Source organism: Octodon degus, unplaced genomic scaffold, assembly GCF_000260255.1.
Source record: "Octodon degus isolate 3935 unplaced genomic scaffold, OctDeg1.0 scaffold00108, whole genome shotgun sequence".
NCBI classification, from domain to species: Eukaryota; Metazoa; Chordata; class Mammalia; order Rodentia; family Octodontidae; genus Octodon; species Octodon degus.
This window is the reverse complement of record NW_004524684.1, coordinates 5684909-5711504: the sequence shown is the minus strand read 5'-3', so window position 1 is coordinate 5711504 and position 26596 is coordinate 5684909. Positions and strand designations below refer to the sequence as shown.

At 42.3% G+C, this 26596-nt stretch overlaps 1 protein-coding gene across 1 annotated transcript in view; it reads left to right on the top strand.

Moving 5' to 3' along the window:
* The window catches only part of Cacna2d1 (calcium voltage-gated channel auxiliary subunit alpha2delta 1), a 348148-nt gene that overhangs the window by 281083 nt on the left and 40469 nt on the right, over nucleotides 1-26596 (top strand). Inside the window, exons 13-21 of the mRNA XM_012516489.2 lie at nucleotides 8265-8343; nucleotides 9184-9233; nucleotides 10589-10678; nucleotides 14375-14452; nucleotides 15663-15737; nucleotides 16003-16077; nucleotides 19793-19849; nucleotides 23997-24068; nucleotides 25519-25590. Coding sequence (XP_012371943.2) covers nucleotides 8265-8343; nucleotides 9184-9233; nucleotides 10589-10678; nucleotides 14375-14452; nucleotides 15663-15737; nucleotides 16003-16077; nucleotides 19793-19849; nucleotides 23997-24068; nucleotides 25519-25590 — 648 coding nt within the window. The remainder of the gene's footprint in view (nucleotides 1-8264; nucleotides 8344-9183; nucleotides 9234-10588; nucleotides 10679-14374; nucleotides 14453-15662; nucleotides 15738-16002; nucleotides 16078-19792; nucleotides 19850-23996; nucleotides 24069-25518; nucleotides 25591-26596) is intronic.

Sequence of the window (26596 nt, the reverse complement as noted above, 5' to 3'; positions counted from 1 at the left end):
GGGGCTGGCTGGCATGTGGTGCTGGGGGATCGAACCGCGGTCCCTGATGCTTTGCTAAGCCTGTTCCAAGTAGGTGCTTCAGACCACTGAGCCATCTCTCCAGCCCCTGTCCCCCCAAAATTAATTTATGATATTTAAGGCTACTTTTACACCGACTGCAGAATTATTCAAAATGGTCCAGAGATGGAAAGAGCATATATGTCCATTGACAGGGAAGAAGATAAAGAAGATAAAAATGACCACATAATGAAATACTATACAGCCTTGAAAAAGTAGGGAATTCCATAGTGTGTGACAGCATGGGTGTAGCTTGAAGATATTACACTGAGTTAACATCAAACCATTCAAAAAAGCAAACATTGCACGTTTCCACTTGCATGAGGAATCTAACATAGGCACCTCCAGAGAACCAGAGTGGACTGATAGATGCCAGTGGCTGGGGAAAGGGAAGTTGCAGAGTTACTGAATTAGTAGGCATGAAGCTGCTGTTGTGCAAGATGAAAGAGCTAGGAGACCTGCTACGTAACATAGTATTCATATAAAAATAAATCATTGTGCTCCTAAAATACGTAAAGTAAAGAGAGGCGGTCTCTTGGCAAGTGTTCTTACCATGGTAACATCTCTAAAAACTTGAAGGGCCAGCGAGATGGTTCAGTGGACTAAAGTGCCTGGTTTGGCAAGTGCAGGGACAGGGTTTGATGCCAGGCTGGCCCCGTCCCAGGGCACGCTGAGCCAGCGACTGAGCCCAGGCGTAGTGGTGCGCTCCTGTAATCCCAGTGCCAGGGAGGCTGAAAACAGGAGAATCACGAGAGTCCAAGCTGTGTAGTGAGACCCTGTACCAGATACACAAATGGAAAAATAATAAAAACATTCTTAAAATAACAATCTATCATTTTAAATTTTTGTGCACCTTTTAAAACCTCTAAGCACTCCCTGTCGAATCCCGCCTCTCCCCAAGCTGGTGTGTGATGTGTGCCGAGGTTGGGTGCTTCATTTGCCTTCATTTTTCAACCGCATGAATGAGAAAATCCTTCGCAGCAAAGCAGGCGCGGCAGCACAGGGCGCAGGTGCGTGAGGGCCTGGGCGCACCGGGCCCTCGGCAGGGCCGAAGCTTCGAGACCCGGAAGGCAGCGTGCGGGTGCTGTTGCGGAATGAGCTGCGCCCTGCTGCGCCCTGCTGCGCCTGGGAATCGCCCTGCCTGGTTACAGACAGGTCAGCTCAGGGCTGGATCCCGGCGCCTCCCCGCCCAGCTGTTCCCATCGCGGCCTGCCACACCCCACCGTCCTGGCCCCTCCCGAGGCTCACCCTGCGTACAAGACCTGCTCACCATGGTGTCAAGGCCCAAGTGAACTCTGTCACCGCCCAAACAAGTGAGTGCGGGAAAGGAAAACCAGACGCAGAGTTGAAAGAGAATTCCCATTCCTGGCGAAGTCAGCTGCCTTTGATTCGGGGGAGGGTAGCAGCGACTACTAGCAGTCCACACGTGGAGGCTGCTCACCGGCTAGAAAATCATTCTCTCTCTGCTCATTTTTCAGAGCTAATAATAAAATAGACATTTTGCATTAATGAATGAAGACTTAAAAATACCTAGTAAGTTAAATAAGAAGAAAATGGGGCAAATGAAGCATGTGGGATAGTAATCAGAGAATACACAGCTAAAATTTATTTTACTACATTTAATTTTAGGTAATTTGCATTCACATCGCAAGGAGAAATATGTATAATAATAAAGTAAAATCGAAAGTGATAGAGCAGGCATTGTGTTTATGTTTGTGGGAACTTGGTGAAGTTTTCAACAGAGGGTAGCAAAATAATTCACAGGAAGTTAGCTACAGCTTTCTGCCTAGCTTGTCCATCAGGCAAAAATGAAACTCTTAAAAGAAAGTTCAAACAGATAATGATGAGATTGAGCTCACACGATCCTTAATGGCATCTACCACAGACACCATTTGAGTGAAGCTCGCATTTCCGACGTTTCTCCACACCCAACATTTTCTGAGGCTTTCAGTCTTTCCTGGGAGTGATTCTTCCCTCCCTAGAAAGCTGCCGAACTCCTCTGCGGCCTGTGGAGCCCTGTGGACCTGGCCCTGCTCACAGAGGGACCGTCAGCCCTGCAGGCGTGTTCTGTGCTCATGCCTGTGTGTGTCGCCTTTGCTCAGATGTTTATGTTTTTTTCCTAGAATAAAATTAACAATTAGATAAAATTCTCATCAAAGCAAAGTTAAATATTCCCTGAAGCCCCAAGTTGATAGCATGGTGAACTTTGCAGCGAGATATTAGGCGGAAACGCTGTGCCCAGCTGAGGGATTGCTCTTGGTCCCTGCCGCAGGGCTGTGACCAGGGCCCGCTGCCCAGAGGCCTGTGGGTGCCGCTCGGCTGTCCACAGGGCCCTGCACGGACCTCGCGCACCGTTCACTCTGCACCTCGCTCCCTTGGTTTTCCTCCTCTGCATTAGCGCTTTGCATTTTCATTCCTTGCTGCCCTTTTCTCTTGAGCTTCCCTCTTGTTACACCCCAAAGAGGGCTGCTGTGAGTTGGCAAGCCTGCCCAGGGGTCTTGCAGAGTCGTGCTGGGCTCCACGCCCTGAAGCTGTTCAGCACCGAGAGGCACGTGGCCATCGGAGAAAGTGTGCAGTAAATCTGCTCCTAATGCAAACTCGGAGAAATTCATAAATGCTAGCAGGAAATCAGCAGCTTTGTTCTTTTAAAAAAGGTAAATGCTGGAGGAGTGATTACTCTTTGCAGTGGACTTGTGGAACACAGTTGACACGGGTGTCCCACTTCCCACGTGTCACCTTAGAAGCAGGGCGTCAGCTGGCACAAGCAGGATGGTCAGGATGGTCCCTTCTCACCCACCTGCTCATCTCAAGGCTCCAGTGCTGCGGCTGAACCTGGACACTGAGCTTTTACTTTAGGAAAAGGCACTGTCACTGTGCTCGCAGCTAGGGTGGCCTGCGCCCCAGCTCTAGGCATGCAAGCGCTGGGTGCACCACCACTGCCCAGCCTGCCCCTGTAGTGTAAACACACCTGTCAGAAGGAACCTGAGATCTCCTCTTCATGGGCTGGCAGTGCAGGGGCAGTTAATTGTGTCTGTCAGTAGGAATTCCTGATCTCGTCAGACCCCGGGGAGGGAGCTTCAGGAAGATAAGCTTCTCCAGTTACCTGCGTGTAGAGCCCAGTGCCCTCCTAATAGTAGGTTTGCGGCCGAACAGCATAGGAGGATCCAAAGTTGCTACAGACAGACAAACACACCATTTGCCCCTCTAGAAGGTCATTGTTTTGGGGCTGAAAGGTCAGTGCCCCGCTAGTAGAAATGGCACCTCGCCGAACACTGCCATTTGGACACAGGCCGGCGACGTTTTGGCTTTAGTTCATTATCTTCCTCACTATTCTAGTTCGCATTGGTGGAGCTTATAATTTTCCATATGAAGTAAGTGTTTTGCATTTGTAATTTTATTCACAACTGAAATACTCAGATCGTGAAAGTACTCTTGACACAGTTGCCATCTTTATTGTCACATTTTGGAAACATAAAAGCCCAACTTGGGGAAAGTCAAGCAGCTGTGTAGTGACAGAGTCTAAAATTCAGTCATCTGGCCCACAAATCCCCTGGCCTCATCTGGAGGGGGCCTGGCTGCTGTCTGTCTGGGACTTCCTCCCTGGCAGCCTGCAGGGTGTGCTAATTATTATTTGTTCTGGGAGTTCTGCTCCCTGAGGTAGCCGGACTTTGCCCCTCAGGCCAAGAGGGGACATCAGAACTTGGGGGTCTACAAGTACCTTTCAGATCTCTGGGCTGGAGAAAATGAACTAAGTGTGAAGGGGGACCATGGACACTTTTATTCATTAAATGCTGCCATAAAACTAGAAAACACTATAAGGAGTATCCAATGTCACCAGCATTATGGAAAGCTTATAAAGCCTATATTTTACAGTTCATCTTATTTTATTTTATCTATTTTATTTTTTGGTACAGAGTCCTACTGTACAGTTTGGACCCTTAATGATCCTCCTGTCTCAGCCTCCCCAGTGCTGGGATTACAGGCATGTGCCACCATGCCCTGTTCCTGGCCAGCATGGCACGTCAAGCTTTCTGGGGCTGGCAGGGCATGTGGTACCAGGGATCGAACCCGGGTCCTTGCACTTGCCAGGCAGGTGCTTAGATTGCTGTGCTGTGTCCCCAGCCCTGATCTTATTTTTAAATTAAATTTATATATTCATCTAAAAATAAATAAAATTGAAGACCTGAGCTATTCAAACACTCTATGTTTCTGTGCATTTGTGAATGATGGAAACCACTGTGGAATTTTCTCCGAAAATAGCAGTCTAGTATTTTGATGGGCTCCACACCAAAGCTTTTCGTACACAGAGTACATTAATAAAAGCCCATCGCTGACATCACTTTTCTAACGCGTTTCGATAGCTGACATCTTTATTTGAGTTTTACTGGCTTCCTTTTTCTGGAGACTTGCCCCTATTACTCGCTGGAGATTTGCCTAGCGTACGGTAAGCTTGAACTCCGGCTCGCTGGTCACTGTGGAGGGGACAGTTTCCAGTAACTGAATTCAGCTGGGAAGCAGATTCCTACAGCCTCTAAAAAGACTAACCCTGTGGCTCTAGAGAACTCTTAAATGAAGGGAACTGTTTTAGTCTTCAACAAACAAGATGGAAGGCAGATTAGCAGAATACAGGAGCATCATGTAAAGTTAGAAACCAGTGGCCTATACCAAGCAAATCAGTGAGTGTAAGTTCACAGTTGCCAAATTTTTGTATCCTATAGAAATAATTCAATATATAAAATATGTGTTTTAATATACTTGTTCTTGCCTGAAAGTTTCATTCATTTCCAGTGAACTTGTCTACAAAATATGAAATAACAAGATTAGATGCCCACCACGATATGTGTAACATGAAAGCACTACCTTAGAAAGTGAACGATGGCTGCTAGCCAGCTGCGGGGCCAGCATCCTTCCAGCCGCCCAGGGAGCCACCCTCGGCACCAACCCGTGCCCTCGCGGAGCTGCCCGGCGCCTGCCCGTTCCCCACCTAGTTCTGCGGAAGACCTGTTCTGTGGCACCCCGGACAGCACAGGCTCCGTCTCCTTTGTGCTCCTCTCAGCGGCTTAGGCTGGAGAGAAGCGAACACTTTGAAACAAGAGCCTGCATGAGATCACACACATCAGCTCAGCAGGTTCTCACTGATCTCCTAGGAACGCTTCGCTTAGGCAGTTCCCAGCACGTCCTTGTCACACGGGCTGCCATGACTATTTCAGATGAGTGTGGGGTGTGAGCAGCAGGTTGCCTCTCGGCACCTGAGTTCACCACAGTGCGACGTTCGAGCAAGAGACGTGCTTCCGTGAAGGTCCTGGCGAGGCGCTTAGCTGGCGTGACTGCCCGGTTACAATTGTGAGCAAGTTTGCAAGCACGCTAATAACTCCACAAATGAACATCTTTGTGAATGAAATCTGTCTTAAATTTAAAGTTATGCATGCTTGGGCCCGGGGAGATGGCTCAGTGGAATAAGCGCTTCCCTGGCAAGCGCAAGGGCCTGAGTTCTAATCCCTGGCTCCACTAAAAAAATAAAAATAAAAATAAAGTTATGCATGCTTGAAGCCATCCTTTTAGTTTCCTACTTCTCCAAAATTATGACTACAACAGAATTATGGAGTTAGAGGGGACAGCACCAGTAAAGCAGAGAGCAGCTGTTGTCTGCGGGCTGCACCATCCTGTAATGTTAGAGTTAGTTCGCTGACTTCCACAGGGTGGCAGTAACACAGCACAAAATGCAGCGAATGAAACCACTTCAAATTCCATGTAGAAAACCCTTCTTTCTACCCAGAGATTTGCAGTATTTAACCAGCTCTTTACCTGCATGTATTATTAAATATATAATTCAACCATTTATGAAGTCAATGAAGTTAGAAGTCTTACTTTATAATTACCTAAAATGTAGGGAGTGAGAAAGGTTCGGCAATGCGGCAGCGCCTGGGAAAAGAGTAATTTTCATACTGATTTTTCAAGTGTGCGTTTTGAGAGACTTCTGTTAATCTTTTACTGAGGAGAGTTTAAATTCATAAAATGACTTGGGAAAGTGGTGGAGTGACCCACAGATAACACGTAGAAGTTACATATAACTTATGAAATTGTTGAATGGATGTCTGAAAGCATCAACCTAAGAGGAGAATGAATGGCTGAGTGCTACGAGGCTTTGGACATACTGCGATGGCAAGAGGCCTGCGTCCCTGCTGAGAAGAGACTTGCCCTTGTGAGTCTTGAGTTTGTAGGAACCAAAAGAAGAAAAATTTCAGAAAATGTTGAGTTATTAAAGATTTCTGTTGATGGGCAGATGAAAATCGAGGTAAGGGGTGCAAATTAAACAATACTGTGCACACGATTGGGTCATTCAGCGCAATTGCCACTTAAACAGCCCAGCACCTACAGGGAAAGGGAATGGAGATCGTCCAGCCTACGTAAGACATCGTGTTGCGGGCAAGCGGGTGTGTTTCCGTACCATGCTCTGGCCCCAGGTGCTGAATTTTGACAGCCCTGAGAGCACCATTTAGACAAACAGGAGAGCTAGCTGCAGCTTCTGCGCTAAGACAGCTTCAGGAGTTGCGTGGAGAGTTGTAGGAGGACGAGATCACAGTGTGTCGGGCTATGTGAATGACCTCAGGCCATGTGACCATGCGGCGTGGCCTCTCTTGCTGGCAGTGCTCGCCTGCCAGAGCACAGACAATCATCTCAGGTGCCCTGTCCCTGCCTCACGCCTCACGGTGGCATGGCGTGGGAGTGGGACTGGGTGGACCCGCTGTGCTCAGATATCCAAGGCCGGCCTCCTGCACGCCTGTGAAGGACCTACTAAGTGCTTTCTGAAGCACCTGGAATGTGCTCCTGGCTCCAGGCACGACTGTGGAGGAGCAGAAAGTTAAATGGACTTTTCCGATAGGGTGGTTGCGGGGCGCTCAGCCAGGACAGCAGCAGCACGACAGGCCGACCCCACCCCACGTCAAGAGAAAGAAATTCGAGGGAGAATTCCTGCAGAGTAGGAAAAAAGAGAAAGAGAAACACCAGAAGGCGAAGGCCCAAGCCCCAGAAAGCCACCTCTGCTGTTAACCCAGATCCGGTCATTTTTCATTAACAATTTTGAAATTACTAAAAGTCAGCCGAGTGTGCTGCCAGATGGACTCCCACACGACAGCTCCAACGAAGCCGGGGTTCAGGCACAGCGACTTCCCGTGCGCCTTTCGGGGCTCAGGATCATCATGATGTGTGGGTTCGTGAGCAATGGAAGAATAACAGATGGGCCTTTCTGCGAAGATCTGCACCGTGTAGCAGCGGGCAAAAGCTAAATAGATGAAACAGAAATGTCAACTCAGGGCTGGCCAGATAGCTCAGTGGATTAAGGCGCCTGCAAGCAGGCACAGGAGCCAGGGGGTTCAATCCCCAGTCCTGCTGTGCTGGCCCCGCCCTCAGGGTGCGCTGAGACAGCAGTTGAGACTGGATGCGGTGGTGCTCGCCTGTAATCACAACTCTTGGGAGGCTGTAAACAGCCGGATCATTATGAGTCTGATTTAGTAGTGAGATCCTGAACACACACCTAAAAATACAGAAAAAAAGAAAAAGAAATGCCCCAAGACATTTCAGTCATGCCTGGAGCGAGGCCTGCCTCGGACGTCTGAGCAGAGCACAGCAGGACATTCCTTTTATAAATTAGCACTTATACCTCCAGTAGGCATCACATGGGCTGGGAAGGAGCTGGGGGCCTGAGATGGGCACGTGTGCCCGGGACCCTCCCGGAGAGTGCGGCACCAACTTCGCACAGGCGCACCTGACTTGTGTCTGTGGTGTGCATGCAGCAGAACTTCTACTGAGTTGCCGCAGGTACCCAGACCTGAGGCAACCTCTTCTGCGGAGGTTCCTCACAGTCTCCCGGTGGCACCGGGTGGTCTTTTGCTACAGCCCTGTGTAAGGTGACTCTGGTCACCAGGTGAGGGAGGTTAAATTGAAAGGGAGATGAAAGGTGCATTGTTCTGCTAGCGCAGCCTGGCCCCAAAGTGCTCCTTCCAGCTGGGTGTCTGTGCTTGGGGCAGGGTAGGGTTTCTCTGGTGCCTCTCCGAATTGTTTACTGAACTCAGGTTTTCTTCTCAGAGTAAACTACGTAGAAAACTTGCTCTTATGTATGTATTTATCTTGAGTTTGCTACTTGGCTTTGCTCTTCAGTGAATGTTCCGTCAGCCTGCGGGCTTTACTCCTGTCTCCTCCTCACCCAGGTGCGAGTCTTCACGTTTTCGGTTGGTCAGCACAATTACGACCGCGGACCCATCCAGTGGATGGCCTGTGAGAACAAAGGTAGCATGTTTTCCTGGCTGCGCTTCATTACAAGGAATATTCTGGCCATTGTTGTTAGGCCTGCATTGCCATTTTACATTACCTGCAGTTGAGATTAATTTCTACTAGAACTGACGCAGAAGTACAGCTCTGAACATGCCTTCCACAAAGAAAACACACAATAAATTTTGACATTAGTATTATGATATAAAAATGTCAGACCTCTGATCATGATGTCCTAAATTCATAAAAGGTACATTATATTGAGTGATACTTAATAATACATAACAGTTACAATTTTATGTGGAGAATTAGGAATGAAAGAATACCTGAATTTTATATAATTGACAAATGACCACATGGCATGTGTATATTTTTTTCTCTCAGTACCTGAATGACTTTTCTGAAAGTGTCTCATACACTCCTAGATAATTTACATTTCATCCTATGAGCCCATATTTCCTTTGTACTTACAAAAATTATAGCATTTGAAAAATAAATGATGAAGCCATAGCAACAAGAACCTGAATATATCCTGAAAGTTGCATTTTACATGTGCATTATAATGGTATATCTTTCTGCATATTTAATAATTTATCCAGTGCAAAAAATATTACAACGACGCTAGTTTTCCTACTACTTTAAACAGAGGATACTTTAAAATACCATTTTTCACAAAGCTTATACAGTCATGTGAATTTTGTGAATCAAACATTTTCTGAATTCATTTGTACTTATACTTTCATTTTTATTCAATTTAGAAGTGAGAGGAATGTGCTTTTTCACTACAAAGAATAAGACGACTTCTGTGGCTCTTTATTATGATATAATATTGATGTTTATAATGTGTGTATATTTCAGGTTATTATTATGAGATCCCTTCCATTGGAGCAATAAGAATTAATACTCAGGTATGGATACTTGAGTCTTATTTGTACAAAACTCAAAAGTTCCTTTTCTAATTTAAATATGTTCATGATGCTGAGAGCAGTGGAAATGAAAAGATCCATAATGTTATGTGTACTAAAATAGTACGTAGAGTGGTGACGTATTGGTCTTATTTCGTTAAGATTCCCAGTATTTCTGAGCACCCTAAGTTTGAGATAAAAAAGACTATGAGATTATTGCTTTGCTCAGATGTTAAAAGCAGCATGAGAAATGAGGAAAATCACTTACTAACGCGGGGGGCGGCCTCAGGCCATTGACCTTGATTGTCTACCACATCATGGCGGCAGGTTCCTGGCCTCGCAGACTGCGGAGCGCTCCTCATTCCGGAGACGTGCATGAGCTCCTGCTTAGACTCAGATGCTCGGAGCACCCACTGCAGACCTGTTTCCCTGTTCAACTGGAGTTTCAAGGGGCTGATTCTGTGACACTTAGTGGAAAGCGTGTGTGTTAAGGAAATTCAGTAGAATGCAGTAATTAAATTTATTTAAATATGTAGTACTCTGAAATATTCAGAGATTGCTCTTTAAAATTGTTGCTCAACTTTAAAGATAGCTAAGAGTCTGCGTGTGAGAGGCAGTCCCCGCTCAGCCTGGATAGCTCAGGCTTTGTGAGGGTGAGCGCGGCGTTCCTTGAACGCTCTGCATTCGGGTCTGATGTCGACGCTGAGTGCACGTCACTTATTGTTTGATATGTTTAAATGTGGTTGTGAATTTCAGCCAAACAATGTGTGATGTGAAAGTCAGTGTGTAGTTGCTTTATTGTTTCAAATTTGTTCAATTTCATACAGAAAAACCACAGTCTTAATGGTTTAGATCAACATAAAATATTCACAAGGAACATGTTTCACTTAACATTGGCCCTAACTTGGGAAAACAACATTCTGCCTGTCACTGGGGAAAAGCTGGAATAAATATAGTGCATAAATAAGTCATATATTGATGATTCAGAAAGGTTAGGAATAACTACTTATGGAATGTCCAAAGTAGGAATTCAGTGATAATACTGGGCGTGGTGGCGCATGCCTGTAAGCCCAGCTGTTGGGAGGCTGTAAACAGGCAGATCGCTACGAGTCTGACCTAGGGTGAGACCCTGAACAGTCTGTAGACCCTTGCTTAAAATACAAAGAAAAAAAAAAGAAAGAAATTCAGTGCTCATACATTCAATCTCTCAATAATTTGATTCTATGGCCGTATTCTCTCTCTCCCAATAATTTACTTCTGTATTCATGTTTAACTCTAGATTAACATTTTCCCTCACAGATATTTTAAACAAAGCATTCCTGGTTTTGAACCACAACTCTTTCTTCTTCTACAAATAGGAATATCTCGATGTTCTGGGAAGACCGATGGTTTTAGCAGGAGAAAAAGCTAGAAAAGTCCAGTGGACAAACGTGTACCTGGATGCGCTGGTGAGAGCTTGGGGTGCTGAGCCGGAGATGCCGGAGCGAGGCTTTGTCCTAGTTGAACTCCTTTACTCTTATGCAGCCCTTCCTGAAGTTCTTCAGTTGCAGACACAGCTGCAAGAATTTGGAGAGCTTGAATAAAATCCTAGATTGGTATAAAATAGCGAACCACACACATAGTGCTATTTTGCAGTTCATCTCTTGAGAATGTAGAATTCTAACGTGGAATTATGAATTTATCACATTTAGGGACCATTTTGAATTTTTAACATAAAGAGCAAAGCCTATAGGAATGTAGAAGAGTATGTATTTCTTCAGACTTCGAACAAGAATTGTGAATAATATATTTTTCAAGTGGATGTCAGCTAAGAGAAATTTGTACGACCTGCTCACCTGGAACCTGACTCACAAAACTCAGAAGTATATTCAGTTAGACAAACAAAAATATTATTCTGCCCTGAAATCAGTACATACCTTATCACCTCTTCATATAAAATCCCTGCTTTTGATCTTGCTTTGATTTCTTTTGTTTTTCTGACATGAAAGAAATAATTACATCAGCTCATATTTATTCCTATGCTTGGTCATAATTTGAAGCGCTTCCTAATGACTTACTGAAATAACATAGTGGAGAAAACCAAAATACCAAGCCCTGAAAACTAGGTACTGGTTCCATAGTAACCTCTTCCCCACTTGGAATCCAGTTATGTGTGGTTACTCCTGTTTTAAATGTAGAGATGAACCCAAGGGGAAGAATGGAATCCGTTTAGAATTACTTATCATTTGGTTCTTAGAAAATAAACATCTACAGGAAGCTGGGAGAAAATAGGCGCTCTTAGCCAGCATCCTCGCCTGCTGGCCAAGATAAAGGGAAGCTTGCTGGGACCTCCAGTCCCAGCAAAGTGACTGCCTCCTGTTCTTCTTGACGTCACTTATTTACTTAGGGTCACATGGTCATCTACATCTGTGGCCAAAATGTTTCACTCTTCCAAGTCTGTCACGGGACAGTGTATATTAGGAGGAGTGAACAACCATTGCCCGTTAGTTTCCGATGACCAGGAGTTCATTACCCAGAATATCTGCAGTGCTGGCAGGGCTGCTACTGAGAGTACAACTGACATTAGGAAACGTCTATTGTGCAAGCTGGATGTCAGTGTAAAATAAGAGACACACGAATTGGCTCTTCAGTAGGCAGAGTGCAATGTTTTTATTGATTTGAGGACGATGTGACCCATCATATATATATATATATATATATATATATGATTTATTTATTTGTCTTTCTAAGATAGAGTTCTACTATAGAGTTCAGGCTGGCCCTGAATGCTCAGTGATCCTCTTGCCTCAGCCTTCAGAGTGCTAGAATTAGGGTGTGCGTCAGCATACTCCGCCTTAAGTAACTTTTATAAACAAAATACACACTGCACACAAGAAACTCAACGTACCTGGTACCAAATAAACAATTACAAATATAAAGGTATGTTTCAAGATAAAATGTAGTAAATATGCTATGGAATATTAAATGAACACTGGCTTTTCAAAAGAAAGAGGTCATGCATTTGGGGGAGCAAGAGGGAGAGCGAGAGAGTGAAAGCAAGAGCGAGAGACGCTTTTACAATAGTGACATTTTAGCTGCACATCTGAGTACAAGGCAGTTCTCTATGGTGTTGAGGAGCGAGCTCTAATTTAAATTTGGGAGAACAGAAGTAGTACTACTATGGTCACCTTTTGAGATAATAAGGCACAGGGACTGAAACAAGATTAGCACAAGCCTGTACAAATGCAGCAATCACACAAAAGAGATTATCAGTTTATGTGGGGAACAAAGTAAATAAAATATATAGATAAATCTCATACAAAGAGCTGAGCTCCAGAAAAACGCAATCCCAGGGACAGCAAATTTCTTTCTTTCCCTTTTAATCCCCTGAGGTGGCCCTGCATCTAGGCGTGGGGTGCACTCTTGGGTGCACTGATAAGTGAGGGCAGGCGTGGGGATGGCGTGCGCGGGGCCTGAAGCCCCATGAGGCTCGCGGCCGAGCATCTCCGTTGAGGATGCGCATGGCTGTGTTCTAGAAGCCTGTACAAATGCAGCAATCACACAAAGGAAGAGGCTATGCCCATATCCATCTTGTTTTAGTGCACAGTGACATTTGAAAAACTGCACCAATAAATTATAACTCAGAAAGGTCTCCAAAGTAATCTTCATCGAATTATTTTTGGGCAGTGAGGAATTAATCTATATTCTCACACTATTGAGGTGGAGTGCTTTCGCTGAGAATATTAACTTGTGTGAGTAAGGGTATTTTCACTGGCTTCCTCTTAAAACTAAACGGAAAGCGAGTACGCGAGTCCTCGCGCACCTGCCTGCCCAGCATTTGCAGTTCTCTTATTTTCTTTGTCCCAATTTGTCCTGTGCTTCTAGAGTCTTTTATATGATTGTCTCTACTCTTTTGTTTCTGTCATTTTGGGGGTTCCCATGGACACAATTAAAAATCACAGCCTTTTGGGAACACTTCCATGCTGGTTTTGGAATCAGAATGGAGTTGGTGACCTTTTAGTTTGAGATTATTTTTCAGAGGATGATAAATATTTTGCCAGTTTGGTAAATTCACTATTTCCTTATGAATACATTTTGTTGAAAATGCTTAACATGAAATAGTAATGGATGTTCTCTCTCTCTCTCTCTCTCTCAATGACCACAGACATCAAAAATGAAAAAGCAACTACTGGGTCCAGGGACACAGCTCGGTGGTCTAAGTGCCTGCCTGGCAAGTGCAAGAACCTGGGTTCAATCCCAGGAGCCCCTTACTGGCATGCTTGCTCTGCACCATGCCACCCGCTGAAGCCAGACTTGGTGGCGCAGGCCTGTAATCCCAGTGCTGGGGAGGCTGAGACAGGAGGATCACTATGAGTCTGAGCTGCATAGTGAGACCCTGTTCCAAATAAATAAATAAATCTTTTATAAAAAAGCAACTGCTGATACTATTCTCCATGAATTCATTTAGTATATGAAATTATCTGCACAGTGATTACTAGAGTAGCATTATTTTCATAATGCTAGAATAGCTCAGAAAGAGATTTCCTATGTAATAGCTGCAGTCCTTTCTACATTATTTTACTTTGTCAAAAAGTTGTATTTGCTGTGCAGGAATACTTAGGAATAGTAGTGCTCCTTCTGAGCAGCATAGTATTCATCTAGAATATTCTAAAAATAAAGTATCAATGGTATGTTTCTGTTTCTGTTATTCACCTCATTTGTGATATAGCATGAAACTTTTGTGTATTATTGAAAATTTAAGAATGAAGGCACAAAAAAGGAATTAAATCATTTGAAAAACTATTTTAATGCCACTGTGCGTGTGGAGGACCCTGGTCATAGATAAGCTGTCACTACAAGAAAAGATGCTAGGTCTGGCTGCAGTAAAGTAAGAAAGAGGCTACATGTTACTCGTGCAAGATGATCGTGTTTATTTAGGTTATTTACAGTTGTTACTTAAAGATCACCTTCTTAAATAATTACATAGCACATTTTGTTATTTTTAAATTTTCTTGATTTTTTAAAAAATTAAACAAATATATCTTAAAATGTGTTAGTATTTTTCTGGCTTTTTATGGAATAATTATTCTGAGATATCAGAGTCTGAGGCAAAAGGAGAAATTGAACTCGTAACTCATTTTTCTCTTCTTTCCGTCTATTTTTAGGAACTGGGCCTTGTTATTACTGGAACTCTTCCGGTCTTCAACAGAACTGGCCAATCTGAAAATGAGACCAACTTAAAGGTTAAAAGTTAATTGATAAAATTAATAACAATAAATGATAAAGTGGGACGTGGAGCCTCAGTGTAGTGAGATATCTCTGTGAGGAGACCTGCTCAGAGCGCCTGTCCAGAGGCCGCAGGCGGCGGGTGCAGCTTCCCGGCTTCTCCAGGCCACAGTCAGAGTTGCTGCGTGTAACTCTGTCCCAGGAGAACAGGGGTCAGACGCGGGCTAATTACACAGCAGATGAACATGTGACTCACACAGTAGATTTTTTTAAGTAAGCTTGTAATTTACAGATCTGATATATAAGATTTTTCCTATTGTTTTATGACACAGGAAAAGGCCGGGGAGATACCCCAGTAGAATAAGCACTTGCCTGGCAAGCACAAGGTCCTGAGTTCAATCCCCGGTACCACCAAAAAAAAAAAAAAAAAAAAGATACAGGAAAAAGACTTAGTGAGTTTCATAGAAACACTTGATTTCTGTAGCACTGGTAATACTGTCAACGCAATGAAATGCTATCTCTTGAACATCCTGAATAATTATTTCAAAATACCTAAAAATACCTTGTACTTATTTTCTTATTTGTTAAGTTCTTTTGATTTAAATTCAGGATTGTATTCCTATTTCTTAGTTTGATTCCAAATGAGAGACTGCAGAACTGGTATTAAAAACTTAACTGCATAATGTAGATGATCTTCCTAATTTGAGGGGATATTCGCTCCTGGTTTATGTATTAATAAAGTCCTTTGTGCTTGAACATTGGATATTCAGTTATAAATCTCAATTCCTTATTTTAATAATATAGCCATATTAAACATTATTTATTTCTCTTTGGGGATCATTATCTTCTTAAATGTCTCTGAGTTCAGAGTATTGGAACTCAAGGAGGCTGTTGTCTAAATCCTTTTCTTATGTGTTCAAAAATTTTACATTGAGATACAGTTTCATTAAGTACTTAAGTTTCACAGGTTGAGTTCAAATTTCGTATATATCATATTTTAAACTCATCAAGATTTCATACAAATAAATAGCAATGGTGATAAAATTACAGAAAACAGAGCTGACAATCCTTTTAAATTGACAACAAACGTACGTCATCTTCATACAAATATTTAAGCTACTCTGAACTAGAGCCGTTACTGCAGGAAGATGGCAAACGTACACAGTAACTGTGGAAACCGGTAGACCTCAGTCTTATGCGCGCCATCTCCTTGCCTCCTCGCCACAGAACCAGCTGATCCTGGGGGTGATGGGCGTCGATGTCTCCCTGGAGGACATTAAGAGGCTGACGCCGCGCTTCACAGTAAGATCAGTCACTCTCCCACCGTCCCTTCCTAGCTCGGAACTGGCTGCTGCTTCAGCTTGTCCATAAAGCATGTAACCCATTCTGAGGAATTACGTGCAGTAGCCTTAACAAAAAATCATGTTAATAAAATGAAATGTAAGGATGCCATGTTGCATGCGATACAATGTGTTAATAAATAATTTAGCAAAAGATTTTTTAAAGAACTAGTGCTATTCTGATTGTGAGTCAGGATGCCCTAAATGCTTTCTGGTCTTTTTTCCAGCTGTGCCCCAATGGCTATTATTTTGCTATTGATCCTAATGGATATGTTTTGCTACATCCAAATCTTCAGCCAAAGGTATGTATATAATGTGTTCACAGTGAATTGTACTTTGTAAAATTAGGGGTTAATGTGCTTATTAGGTTGTCCTTTTAAGATTACTTTATAGCATTAAGTACAGAGGGACAGTCTGCAGTGTGGCCCTTTCCTTGATGGCAAGACTAGAGTTGGTAATACACCAAAGTGTGTAAAAAGATTTTAGGATTCTTCACCAGTTAGCTGAGCTAATGCTGTTGTTGCAAACATTGCCCTTGTCACATCTTGGGCTTTGTTTGCATTAACCCCACTTGCTGCCTTGGTTGTAGCTGGGGACCGCTCTGTGTGTGGCCACGTCCCCCACGGCTGTGCCTCTCTCCTGGAGCTCATCTCCTCCCTGTCCCAGGGTTCCTCTCCCCTCGGGGGCGGGCGTGGAAAGGCAGGCCCCATGCTAGTGAGCAGAGTCTATGTGGTGAGCTTCAGATGTGGACTGGGACTTCCTCAGCGGAATTTTCTGGAAGCAGTAACATTCCACGGAGCAGCCGTGTGGCCCTCGCCTGTATGCCCGTCCTCCAGAGGTGCAGAGTGTTTCCATATTTCCACGCCATATCACCTTCAGCTCCTCCCACTTTCTTTCCACTAGTTCTTAACAAGGCATTAGTGGCCACATGTACCCAGCTGATTCTGAAATTAGACAAAATCCTATATAATTGCTATTTTATAAACATCTTTATGTTCTTGTTTTAACTTTGGAGATATTTTACCCCAAGCCTCCATACTTAGGCCTGGCCTTGCTCTCTGGTGATGGTTTGCAGTGTTAGTTATGTTAACACGCAACCCCCCCACACTCACATGCACACACACACACACGCTCACACACTTGTGAACCTGTGTCATTTAAGTGTTGTTCAAATCAGTACTTAAGAGCCACTGATACTAATTGTAAAACCATATTAAATGAAATAAATTATTTAATACATGCTAGATAAGATTATGCATGATAATGAACTTCTGGCCAAGGAAATAGCTCAGTGGGATGAACGCCTGCCTGGCAAGCACAAAGTCCTGAGTTCAATGCCTGATACCAAAAAGAAAAAGGAAAATATGTTAACTTCCCTAATTTAATTCTTAGAAAATACATTATCTTCCCTAATTTAATTCTTCCTGCTTTGGGGCTTATCGTCCCTCACAGTCAACTGGGGTATAAAGATGTGCTTAGCAAATGAAGCTGCTGCTAACGCTCCATCATTTTCAAGTGTGTTGCCCTCACAGAAGTGCAGCCCGGCTGCTCTAGGCTCCGCTCGCAGAGTCCTGGACCGCAGGCTGTGCTGCGTCCCCTTCATGTAAGCAGTTGCTTATGACCAGCTAACCAGCCTAGAATGTACACCATAGTTGAAAACATTCATATTTTTAAATGCCAAACAAAGCTTACATTTTTGCATTATTCTTTGTCTTTGTATATTGAAAGTATTTTAAATTACATCCTCCTGAGTAATCTAAGAGCAATGAAATGTAATGGCTAAAATGTGCAGAAGATCCCTACATTTCTGGTTGTAGACCTTATTCTTCCCCTAAATGAACTAAAATGTATCATAGACAAAGATTAATAATGAGAGAATTACATATTCAGTGGAGGGATTGTAATTAAAGCTATCGTCCAGTGGTAATAGCAGCTTGGATTGTTTTCATGGTGAAAAAGCTAATCATCTGAAGAAGATGTTCCCCTTTACCTTCTCCTAATGACAAGTATTTACATAGAAAATATTTTATTAGTTTCTATTATGTCAGTATATATTTCCCGGCCAGGGAGATGGCTCAGTGGAATAAGCGCTTCCCTGGCAAGCGCAAGGGCCTGAGTTCAATCCCCGGTTCCGCAAATATATATATATATTTCCCTTGTTACTGGGGTAGTCAGTGCACTAAATTCATAAAATAACAAGAAAAATACAGAATTGTAGAGATATTTAAGAAAGGCTAGCTTAAATTAACTTTTCCTATTTTAGTGTAGATTTTGTTTTAAAAAAGCATGTAACAAAAAGACACTGCAAAGCATACTGTCTGCAGATGACCCAAAGAAAACAAGTCTGCGTAATCAATGTGCCACTTCATTCTAAAACTCGCGTGGAATTTTCATCATCAAAATTTCCATCACAGTAAATGCCGCGACGTCTGTCCCACGGAAAAGTGCAAGCTGTGCGGGTTCATACAAGAGTGTCCTGAGAGGTGACAAAAGTGGCTGGGAAGCTGAGGGAGTGTCAGAGCAGCAGCAGATGCGTGCTAGTAAAATTATTCTTCCATCAGTAATTCATCAATAAAAATAAAAGACAATACTTCTACGTCTATAGTATTCATTATCATCTAACAAGGTGAAAATGCAATTTATGCAAATATATACACCTTGTTCAATATCTCATATTTTCTTACTGCTATTATAATCTTATTTTAAAATATTTCATTACCATGTTGTGTTTTGTGTAAAACAACCCAAGTGCTCTTTAGCAAGCCCAGGACATCAGTAAATGACGTAACTGAGCTGTTTGCACACCGAGCTCTAAGGAATCGTTGGCTTATCCACAGAGCCTGTTACCCACAGGGCTACATTTTGAATAGCATGATAGTATGTCTCCTGGCTTATCTCAAAGTGCATTTTATATTTCTGCCCTTTTTCATTAAAATAGCCAGGTCTATTGACTAGGCATGCCATTTTGACCAATTCTGACATACGTATTTATTGAATAGAAAATTACGAGTCATCTTTGTTTTAGAAGACAACATTAAAATAAGTCAACAGTGTTAGAGTAGAGCTTGCCTTTCGTTCAGTACCTCATGTGAGATCCCTGCAGGACACAAAGGAGCGCACTGGGATGCTGTTAACTTTTTCATGTCCTAGAATAGTTGCTTAATCTGTGGAGGTGGCTGTGACAAGGCAGCAAACCAGAGGAAGAATACAGAGGTGTCCATAGATGCACAGCTGTCTTCTCGCGGTTCCCAGGCACTGTAGGCCGCCAGCTCCTCTCTGTGACCTCACGGAGTAGTGAGGCGAAGGGGGCCGGGGCTGGCTCCCTCTCCAGCTGGTTTTTTGTTCCTTTGGTTTCAGTTTGATTTTCACTGTTCCTGTGTGGCCCTGGGGCTTGAACTCAGGGCCTTGTGCACAGTACGCAAGCCCTGTACTGCTGGCCCCACCCCAAGCTTCCTGCATGTTCCCTTGGGTGCAGATCCCCTCAGTGGGGTGTGTGCTTGCTCAGGAATTGTGTCCTCTAGGCTGTCACCTCTACAGGATGCGGCTGGCACCACAGGAAGCTCGGGAGGACATTGCAGTAGTCACATTTTACACATTTATTTCCTGTACATGTAGCAACCCGTTTCTCAATCTCTCTCCCTCCCTTGCCATCTCCTTTTCTCCCCTTCATGCCTTCCTTCTCTCTCTCTTTTTTTCTCTCTCTCTCATTAAAGTAGAAATTTCATTAGAGACAATATATCTCTCATACTTCCTCAAATACATTACTAGAAAAATACCAAAATAACAGTCATGTCTCTCTAGAAATGCTTTTTACTAATGTAACATTTTTATTCACTAAAAATGGTTTTAAACTTTTCATTTTAACAAACTTATTCATCATGAACTTTATGTGATACCACATCTTTTGAAATCTGAGTACGCTGGTTATATCTGTTTCTGATCAAGCACATAGCTGACCCCGAAAGCATCCCTGTGTCACAAGTGATGTGACGGGTTACCATTTCTCTGTCACTCCAGCCTATTGGTGTGGGTATCCCAACAGTTAATCTGAGACAAAGAAGACCCAACGTGCAGGTAACTGAGTGAGGGTGGTGCTTTCAGATTTGCTAAATCAGACTTGAGATCAAGCTTCCGCTCTTAGAGCTTACAGTTAAAGCTGCCTGTCCTGACCGCAAGCCTCCAGAGCATGCGGTGGGACCAGCATCAGCTCCCAATAAACTGAAGCCAAAAGGTGCTAAAGGACGGGAGTGTGTGTGTTCGCTAACCAAAGACCGCTGTGAAACTGTGTGATCATCCTAACAATCGGCAGTCACGGTGAGATGGCTTCTAAGAGAAATCTGCTAATAAATACCGTAAAATTCACATCAATTCGGGTGATTCTAGCAATTTGCTGGTTAATTTGCCTTCTAAGTGCAGGTAAAAATACAATTTCAATGTGGTAACTTCCATAAGTTAGGAATTTTAAGCCAAAATCTCCTTCAGTTTCCACAAGCACAACTAAAGAAATATCTTCACAGTAAATCAGCATTATTGATAATAGCATATAAATACTATGCATTTTTACTGCCTGACTCATTACAAACCTTTTTCTCCATTGGCAATAACATGTAGAAGTTACTGGATGTACCCATACTTCTGTAGGTACAAATCAGCCTAAAAAGATACTTTCTGCAGATTAGAAATGATTTCAGAATTTCAAAGCAAGTTCAGCTTTATATAAGATTCCTATGTAAGCCTCCCATTTCCTAAGAAAAAAGTTGTTGGAAGCCTAGCAGATGTAGTACAATGCCAAGAAATGCTGAGGCCTCGCTTCTTGCCGAACTCTTGTTTGGTTCTCCTAGAAGCAGACTTGTACCTTGACCTGATCCTGAGCCTAGTTGCAGTAGGTCCACGTCTTCACTTGGAAAGCAGAGGTGAATGACCTGTTCTCACCCCCAGTACAAATATGTGTGCGAATTTCAGACCCCATCTCCCACAAATTCTAAGTTAATTTGCCTCCTGAATCATTATTAAAGCTTTGAAGTTCTTCTTAAAGTACCAAGTCCAACCAAGAGGACGCATTAGTCCCTTCTGGCTTAGAACCTCTGTGATGATCTGAATCCCTTGCTGGTCTGTGTGAAAGCTTCAGGTCTTATGACTCCTGTAGAGATTAAAATCCTGTATAGTCCTTCTTAAACTTTTGTTGCTCTCCATGCATGGTGTTTTTAATGTATTACCTTAAATTATACCATTCTGCAGTAATGTGAATTTTAGTGTTTCTTTTTTTGTATCCTCATCAAATATTGCATGTGACAATTATGATATAATAAAAAATAAAGAACCCATATAATGCTTTATTTTATTTTTGTTTTCATTCTAAGGAAACCCCAAATGGCAAACTAGCAACCACATAATATCAGTTGGGGTAGTATTTCTGAAGTACTAAGTATTACAAGGACACTGACTTAATTATTTCAAATCTAAATTTGTCATTGCATTTTTGCCTTTCATTGGAACAAATGATTTCATCATTGTTTCAGTTGACATCCAAACTTTGTAGTAAGGAATGTTAAGTAAACTTGGATAAAAGTATGTAGTACACATTGGACGCAAAGGAGAACCACTCTGCTATAAAGAAGGATAAATTTGATTAATCTGGGAGTCACTGCATGCGCACTGGGACCATAAGTCAAATAAATTAGACACACAAGCTTGAATATCACATCATTTCTCTAATATGAGAGACTCAAAATATAGGAAAAGACAAAATAATGGACAGATGATAGGACAAAGGGAGCTAGATCTTTTGCAAAAAGAAGACCAAGAGATGGAAGAAACGGGAGGAAGGGACAAGAATTGGCTCAGCCCCAAGAAAGGTGGCCATGATACCTGCTGCCATGTAGTGCTAAAACCTGGAAAGGAATAATATTGAAAAAGCTCAAAAAGGAATTTCAAAACCATAATGAGCCCACAGGCTGTAGGCAACAAATTTTTCTTTCCTTAAGCCTGGTTTTTTATTTTTCATTGTCTTTGTCCTTCATGAAAGTGGTCTCTGGGTTGCCATTTAGGGTACAAGTTGTGCTTTGAGTTTTCCTTCCTGGTTCCAGTCTCTCCTCTGTGTCTCTGTATGCTGGATTGGGACATGCGCCCCGCGCTGCCACTTCCTCCCAATAATGCCTCCTCCCTGCATGCCGTTTGCATCTGGGCATGCTATGGGTTGTCCATTGCATGCAAGCCAAATATCCTTATTTTGGTTTTGTCTTATCATTTTGGTTATTTTGACCTTGTTTTTTACATTTGTTATTTGTACTGTTGGTGTTATATGGCCTGTGGGAAATGTTTTATTTTATGAGACTTTAAGCAATTCTGAAATAGTAGACTGTCCCTCCCTTAATGATTTTCTAAGTTTATAAATGAAGGGACTGTAGGAAGTTCGACAGAGGCTTGTATTTTCTCAGGAAACACGCTGTATCGCAAATGAGTATTTCCATCTAAATGACCCTTCCTCTGAATGCTCAGTGTTTATGTCTTCGGAAAAATCTAATACTTATTTGCAGTATTATAGATTCTTCTTATGATACAACTATTTTAACTAAAAAAGACAAGTGAAACATTTTAATTAAAATAGACAAGTACAATTATTTTTAGTTGACTTTAAGATTCATCAAAATCCATGAGAATTAAAAGTTTCCATTATGTAAATGGAGGTACTCTTTGAAGGAAGGCATTTTACTATAATTATAAACTAACTTCATGCCGTAAACACTAAAACATAAGGGCTGGCCAAACAGCTCAGCAGATTAAAGTGCCTGCAAGCAGGCACAGGGGCTGGTGGTACAATCCCCAGGCCTGCCACATCGGTCACGCCCCCGGGACGCACCGAGACAGCAATTGAGACTGGGCGTGGTGGCGCACACCTGTAATCCCAGCTCTTGGGAGGCTGTAAACAGGCAGAGCACTGTGAGTCCAATTAATAGTGAGACCCTGAACATCCTGTAGACCCTTCCCTAAAATACAAAGAAAAAAAAAACTAAAATATGCAGGATACAAATAGGAAATGCTTAATTTCAATATATTTTAGCTATCGTTGTATTGGGAAGTCTGTTCTCTTCAAATGGAATTGGAAATACAGATGATCTGGACATATTTAGGAGCTATTCCTAGTAAAATTCTGATAAATCTTGCACTCATCCACCATAGTTCTGCATTTATTACCACTATGTAATTGTCACATTTGGGTAATATTTATTTTAATAAATATTTTAATATCTAACTTCTAACATTTTGCAATTGGAAAATGACATATCTACTGCAGTTTTTAGTCTAGCGAACTGTTAAATTGTAGTGCAACCCATAAGGCAATGAATATATGTTATTCACTTGTCAAACAGTCCAGTGCATCTTCATTTTGTAATTGAAAAATTAAAATACACCTAAAAACATTTCACATGAGGTGTATCTGCTAGGCTAATACATCGTGTGACACAACTGCAAGGGCTCAGTCTTGTCCCACAGTGAACTTTTATTGTGCTCCAACCAGAAGAAACTGGGGACTCAGAGCAGGAGCGGGGTTCAGTGCCCACAGGCTTGTGACTCTTGTTGGACTTTAACCACAACACCTGGGTTTTATTGCAGGTGACTTGCTCACAAATTTCATTGTATGCAGAGCGTAGGGTTTTGAATTAATAGGAATCAATAAAGCTGAACATTTCTGAGATTCCAATGTGTAAACTAGAGCTGCCTCTCTCTTTGCCTTCTATGTTTTCAGAAGGAAGCGTAGTTCTCAAAGTTTGTTTTGCTTTTCACAATCTCCAAACATGATTCTGAAAGTATTTTCCTTACTTATATTGTTATTGAAATTACAACTTCCATGCTCGTGGGTTGCACTAGTTTTGCAGTCACACAGCTGTATTTGGCCTTTTGTCATGCTGGTAAAGGACAGTTGTGAAGGGCTCTTCAAAAGCCCCATAAAACTGTGGGTGTAAATGCAGAGTCGAAAACAGCATTTGAAATGAGATTTTTTTTCAATTGGTGATTAGTTAGTATTTGCTGCAGTGGAAGCTCCATCTTTAGTTTCAACTCTCTACTCTCGTACATATATGTATTTATAGTTATATATTTATACAATTCATGTGAATTGCTAATTTTTACAGCATTGATTTCATATTTAAGTACTGATTGCATCACTCTGTGCGTGGCTGACTGATTGTGTGATGCTTCCTTACCTCTGCCTTCCGTGTAGAACCCCAAATCTCAGGAGCCCGTGACTCTGGATTTCCTGGATGCAGAGCTGGAGAATGACATGAAAGTGGAGGTGAGTGTGTGTGGGAAACAAGCGCGGGGTCTGAGGCCGGGATTCTTCTGCCCGGCGGCCACCGTGTGTTGGCTTGTCCGTCCATACTGCACAAGCACACGTGGGCGTTCACGCTGGGCTCTTCTCTTCCAGAAGTACAGGACAGGGAGTGACTAATCAAATAGAGTGTGGTCTTTATTTTTCTTCTTTTTACTTTTTACTTATTTATTGGGTACAGGGTCTCTGTGCAGCTAGGACTTGTAGTGACCCTTCTGTCTCAGCCTCTCCAGCGCTGGGATTGCAGGAGCGCACCACCACGCCCTGTGTCCTCAGTACCTGGGAGCAAACCCGAGTCCTTGCATTGGCAGCAGGCACTTAGACGCCGAGTTCTCTCTCCAGCCTGATTGTGGTCTTTCGCTTTCTGCTCACAAAGCTAGCTTAACTGTTGCAGTTCAAAATGTACTTGTGAGTGACCATGGCAATCTCAAAGATGGGTCTCCTCAGGCAGTTAAAGGCTGCTATGGCTCCAGCCGTGAAACCAGAGAAGAGCAACATGAGGAAAGTGGCCGCCATGTTGTCTCGGGACTCTTGATGGAACAACGATGGCAAAACAGTCGCATTCCACCTCGTGTGAGAGGGTCTTCCATAACACTGAAGATGATGATTAATAGTGCAGGAGCATCTGCTGAGGGCGTGGTGTGTTGGACATGGGGGTTGCCCTGTGTGTTGTGCCGATGGCATGGTGGAAGTGGAGAAGTTGGCTTGTGCTGCTCACTCAGACAGTGAGGGACAAAGCAGCCCCTCTTGTGCTAGACGCGTATTTTTAGAATTTTCCCAGATGAATTAACTCATTTTATATGTGCAAAGGCTGCTGTATTTCTTTTATAATTGGTCACACTTTATTTTGACTTATACTTGATTTGCAGATTTTACACATTTTCTCACTGTATTCTATAGAATTTGATGACTTATTGCAAGTACTTTGAGACTGTGGCCCAGTTCCAGGTTGTTTTAGGTGGCGGTGAATATCTGCTGTAAAGTATGTGATATAGTAAAAGAGTATAAAGTAACAGGGAGTAGATCGACCCCCAGGGGTCTCCATAAGGAGATCAGCTAGCCTCTCAAAGCCCCTCAACTTAGAGATAGAAGGATGTATTTTGAGTTCTCAGTGGTTACTTTTCAGTTAAATATACCTAGTCTATAAGTCTACTGACTAATTTTTACTAATTATATTTCAGAGATTAATGACTGACTGAAAAGGCTAATCGAGGGTGTTTATAATAATTTAAAATTACTATAATGAGGCAACTTATATCAATCCCAGAGAACATTCCAATTGCTATTAAAATCAACCCTCTGTACTGAGTCAGTGTGTTTAAAGCAAGGAAAGCTTTGAAAAATAACAATGTCATCACACATTAGTGGGCGAATTTGGCTCCTAGGATAAAGTAGCTATTTCATTTTCCCTTAGATTCGCAATAAAATGATAGATGGAGAAAGTGGAGAAAAAACCTTCAGAACTCTAGTGAAATCTCAAGATGAGGTAAGTAAGAATTAATTCATGTTCATTCTTAGGTACAAGGATCATTAAGAATAAGTGACACTGCTAATTTATCTTCACTCTCCGCTAATGCTGCACTTACTCACAGAATAGATATGTCTCTAGTGAACAATTTTTCTTTATTTTTAAGACAATTCTTGAGTAGAAAAAAGTTTCACTGAGATATTTTTAGTGTTTTCATTTTTATAAAAATAATGCTTTAGGTTCCTTGATGTGCTAGTTTATAAGCAATATATTTTTTAAAGAATTATACTTGAAAGTTATGTCTTTGTCTTATTGTAAGCATTTGAATATATCATATAATTTTATGCCATGCTTTATACAATGGCAATGATGAAATACTGTGGTTTATATTTAATAGCTATGTGTGTTGCATGGTGTGTGCATTTGTATTCTGATTGTTCTGCTCCACATATTATTTTGTCTTTTTAAAAATTTTTTGTTTAATTGATTCTTATTTGACTTATCTTCTTTAAATGTTTATACATTTTATAATTTTCCTGCATTTAAATTTGAAATTAAGCCATCTGGTAACACAACTGCCCCACTAGGCACTGGCTTATATAATAAATCGGTTTCATGTTTGCTTGTAAAGTGTCTTTGGGGAATGCATCTGCTGAGCATTGGCCACCGTAGAGTCAAAACAGACACTCACATGCTTAGTGTTTGAAAATATATAGGACTCAGAAGTTCTGTTCCTGGAAATTTCAGATTTTATAAATAGGGCTACTTATGTCCTTCCCTTCAGTACTATCCTATTTCAATACATGTTCTTCTCATGAATTCCTTGGCAGACCTCCTCCTATAGTAGACAGTGGATAGAAGCAAGATCCTCACTAGCAGGTAGCTCTTCCATTTAATACCATTATTAGAAATTCAGCAGTTAGGTTCAGTGTTGAGCGCATGGGAAAATTTGATTCAGATTTCAGCCAGTTGCTTTGCCACCATAATCATGAAAGAATTAAGCTCATGAACTGAGGAACCCCTG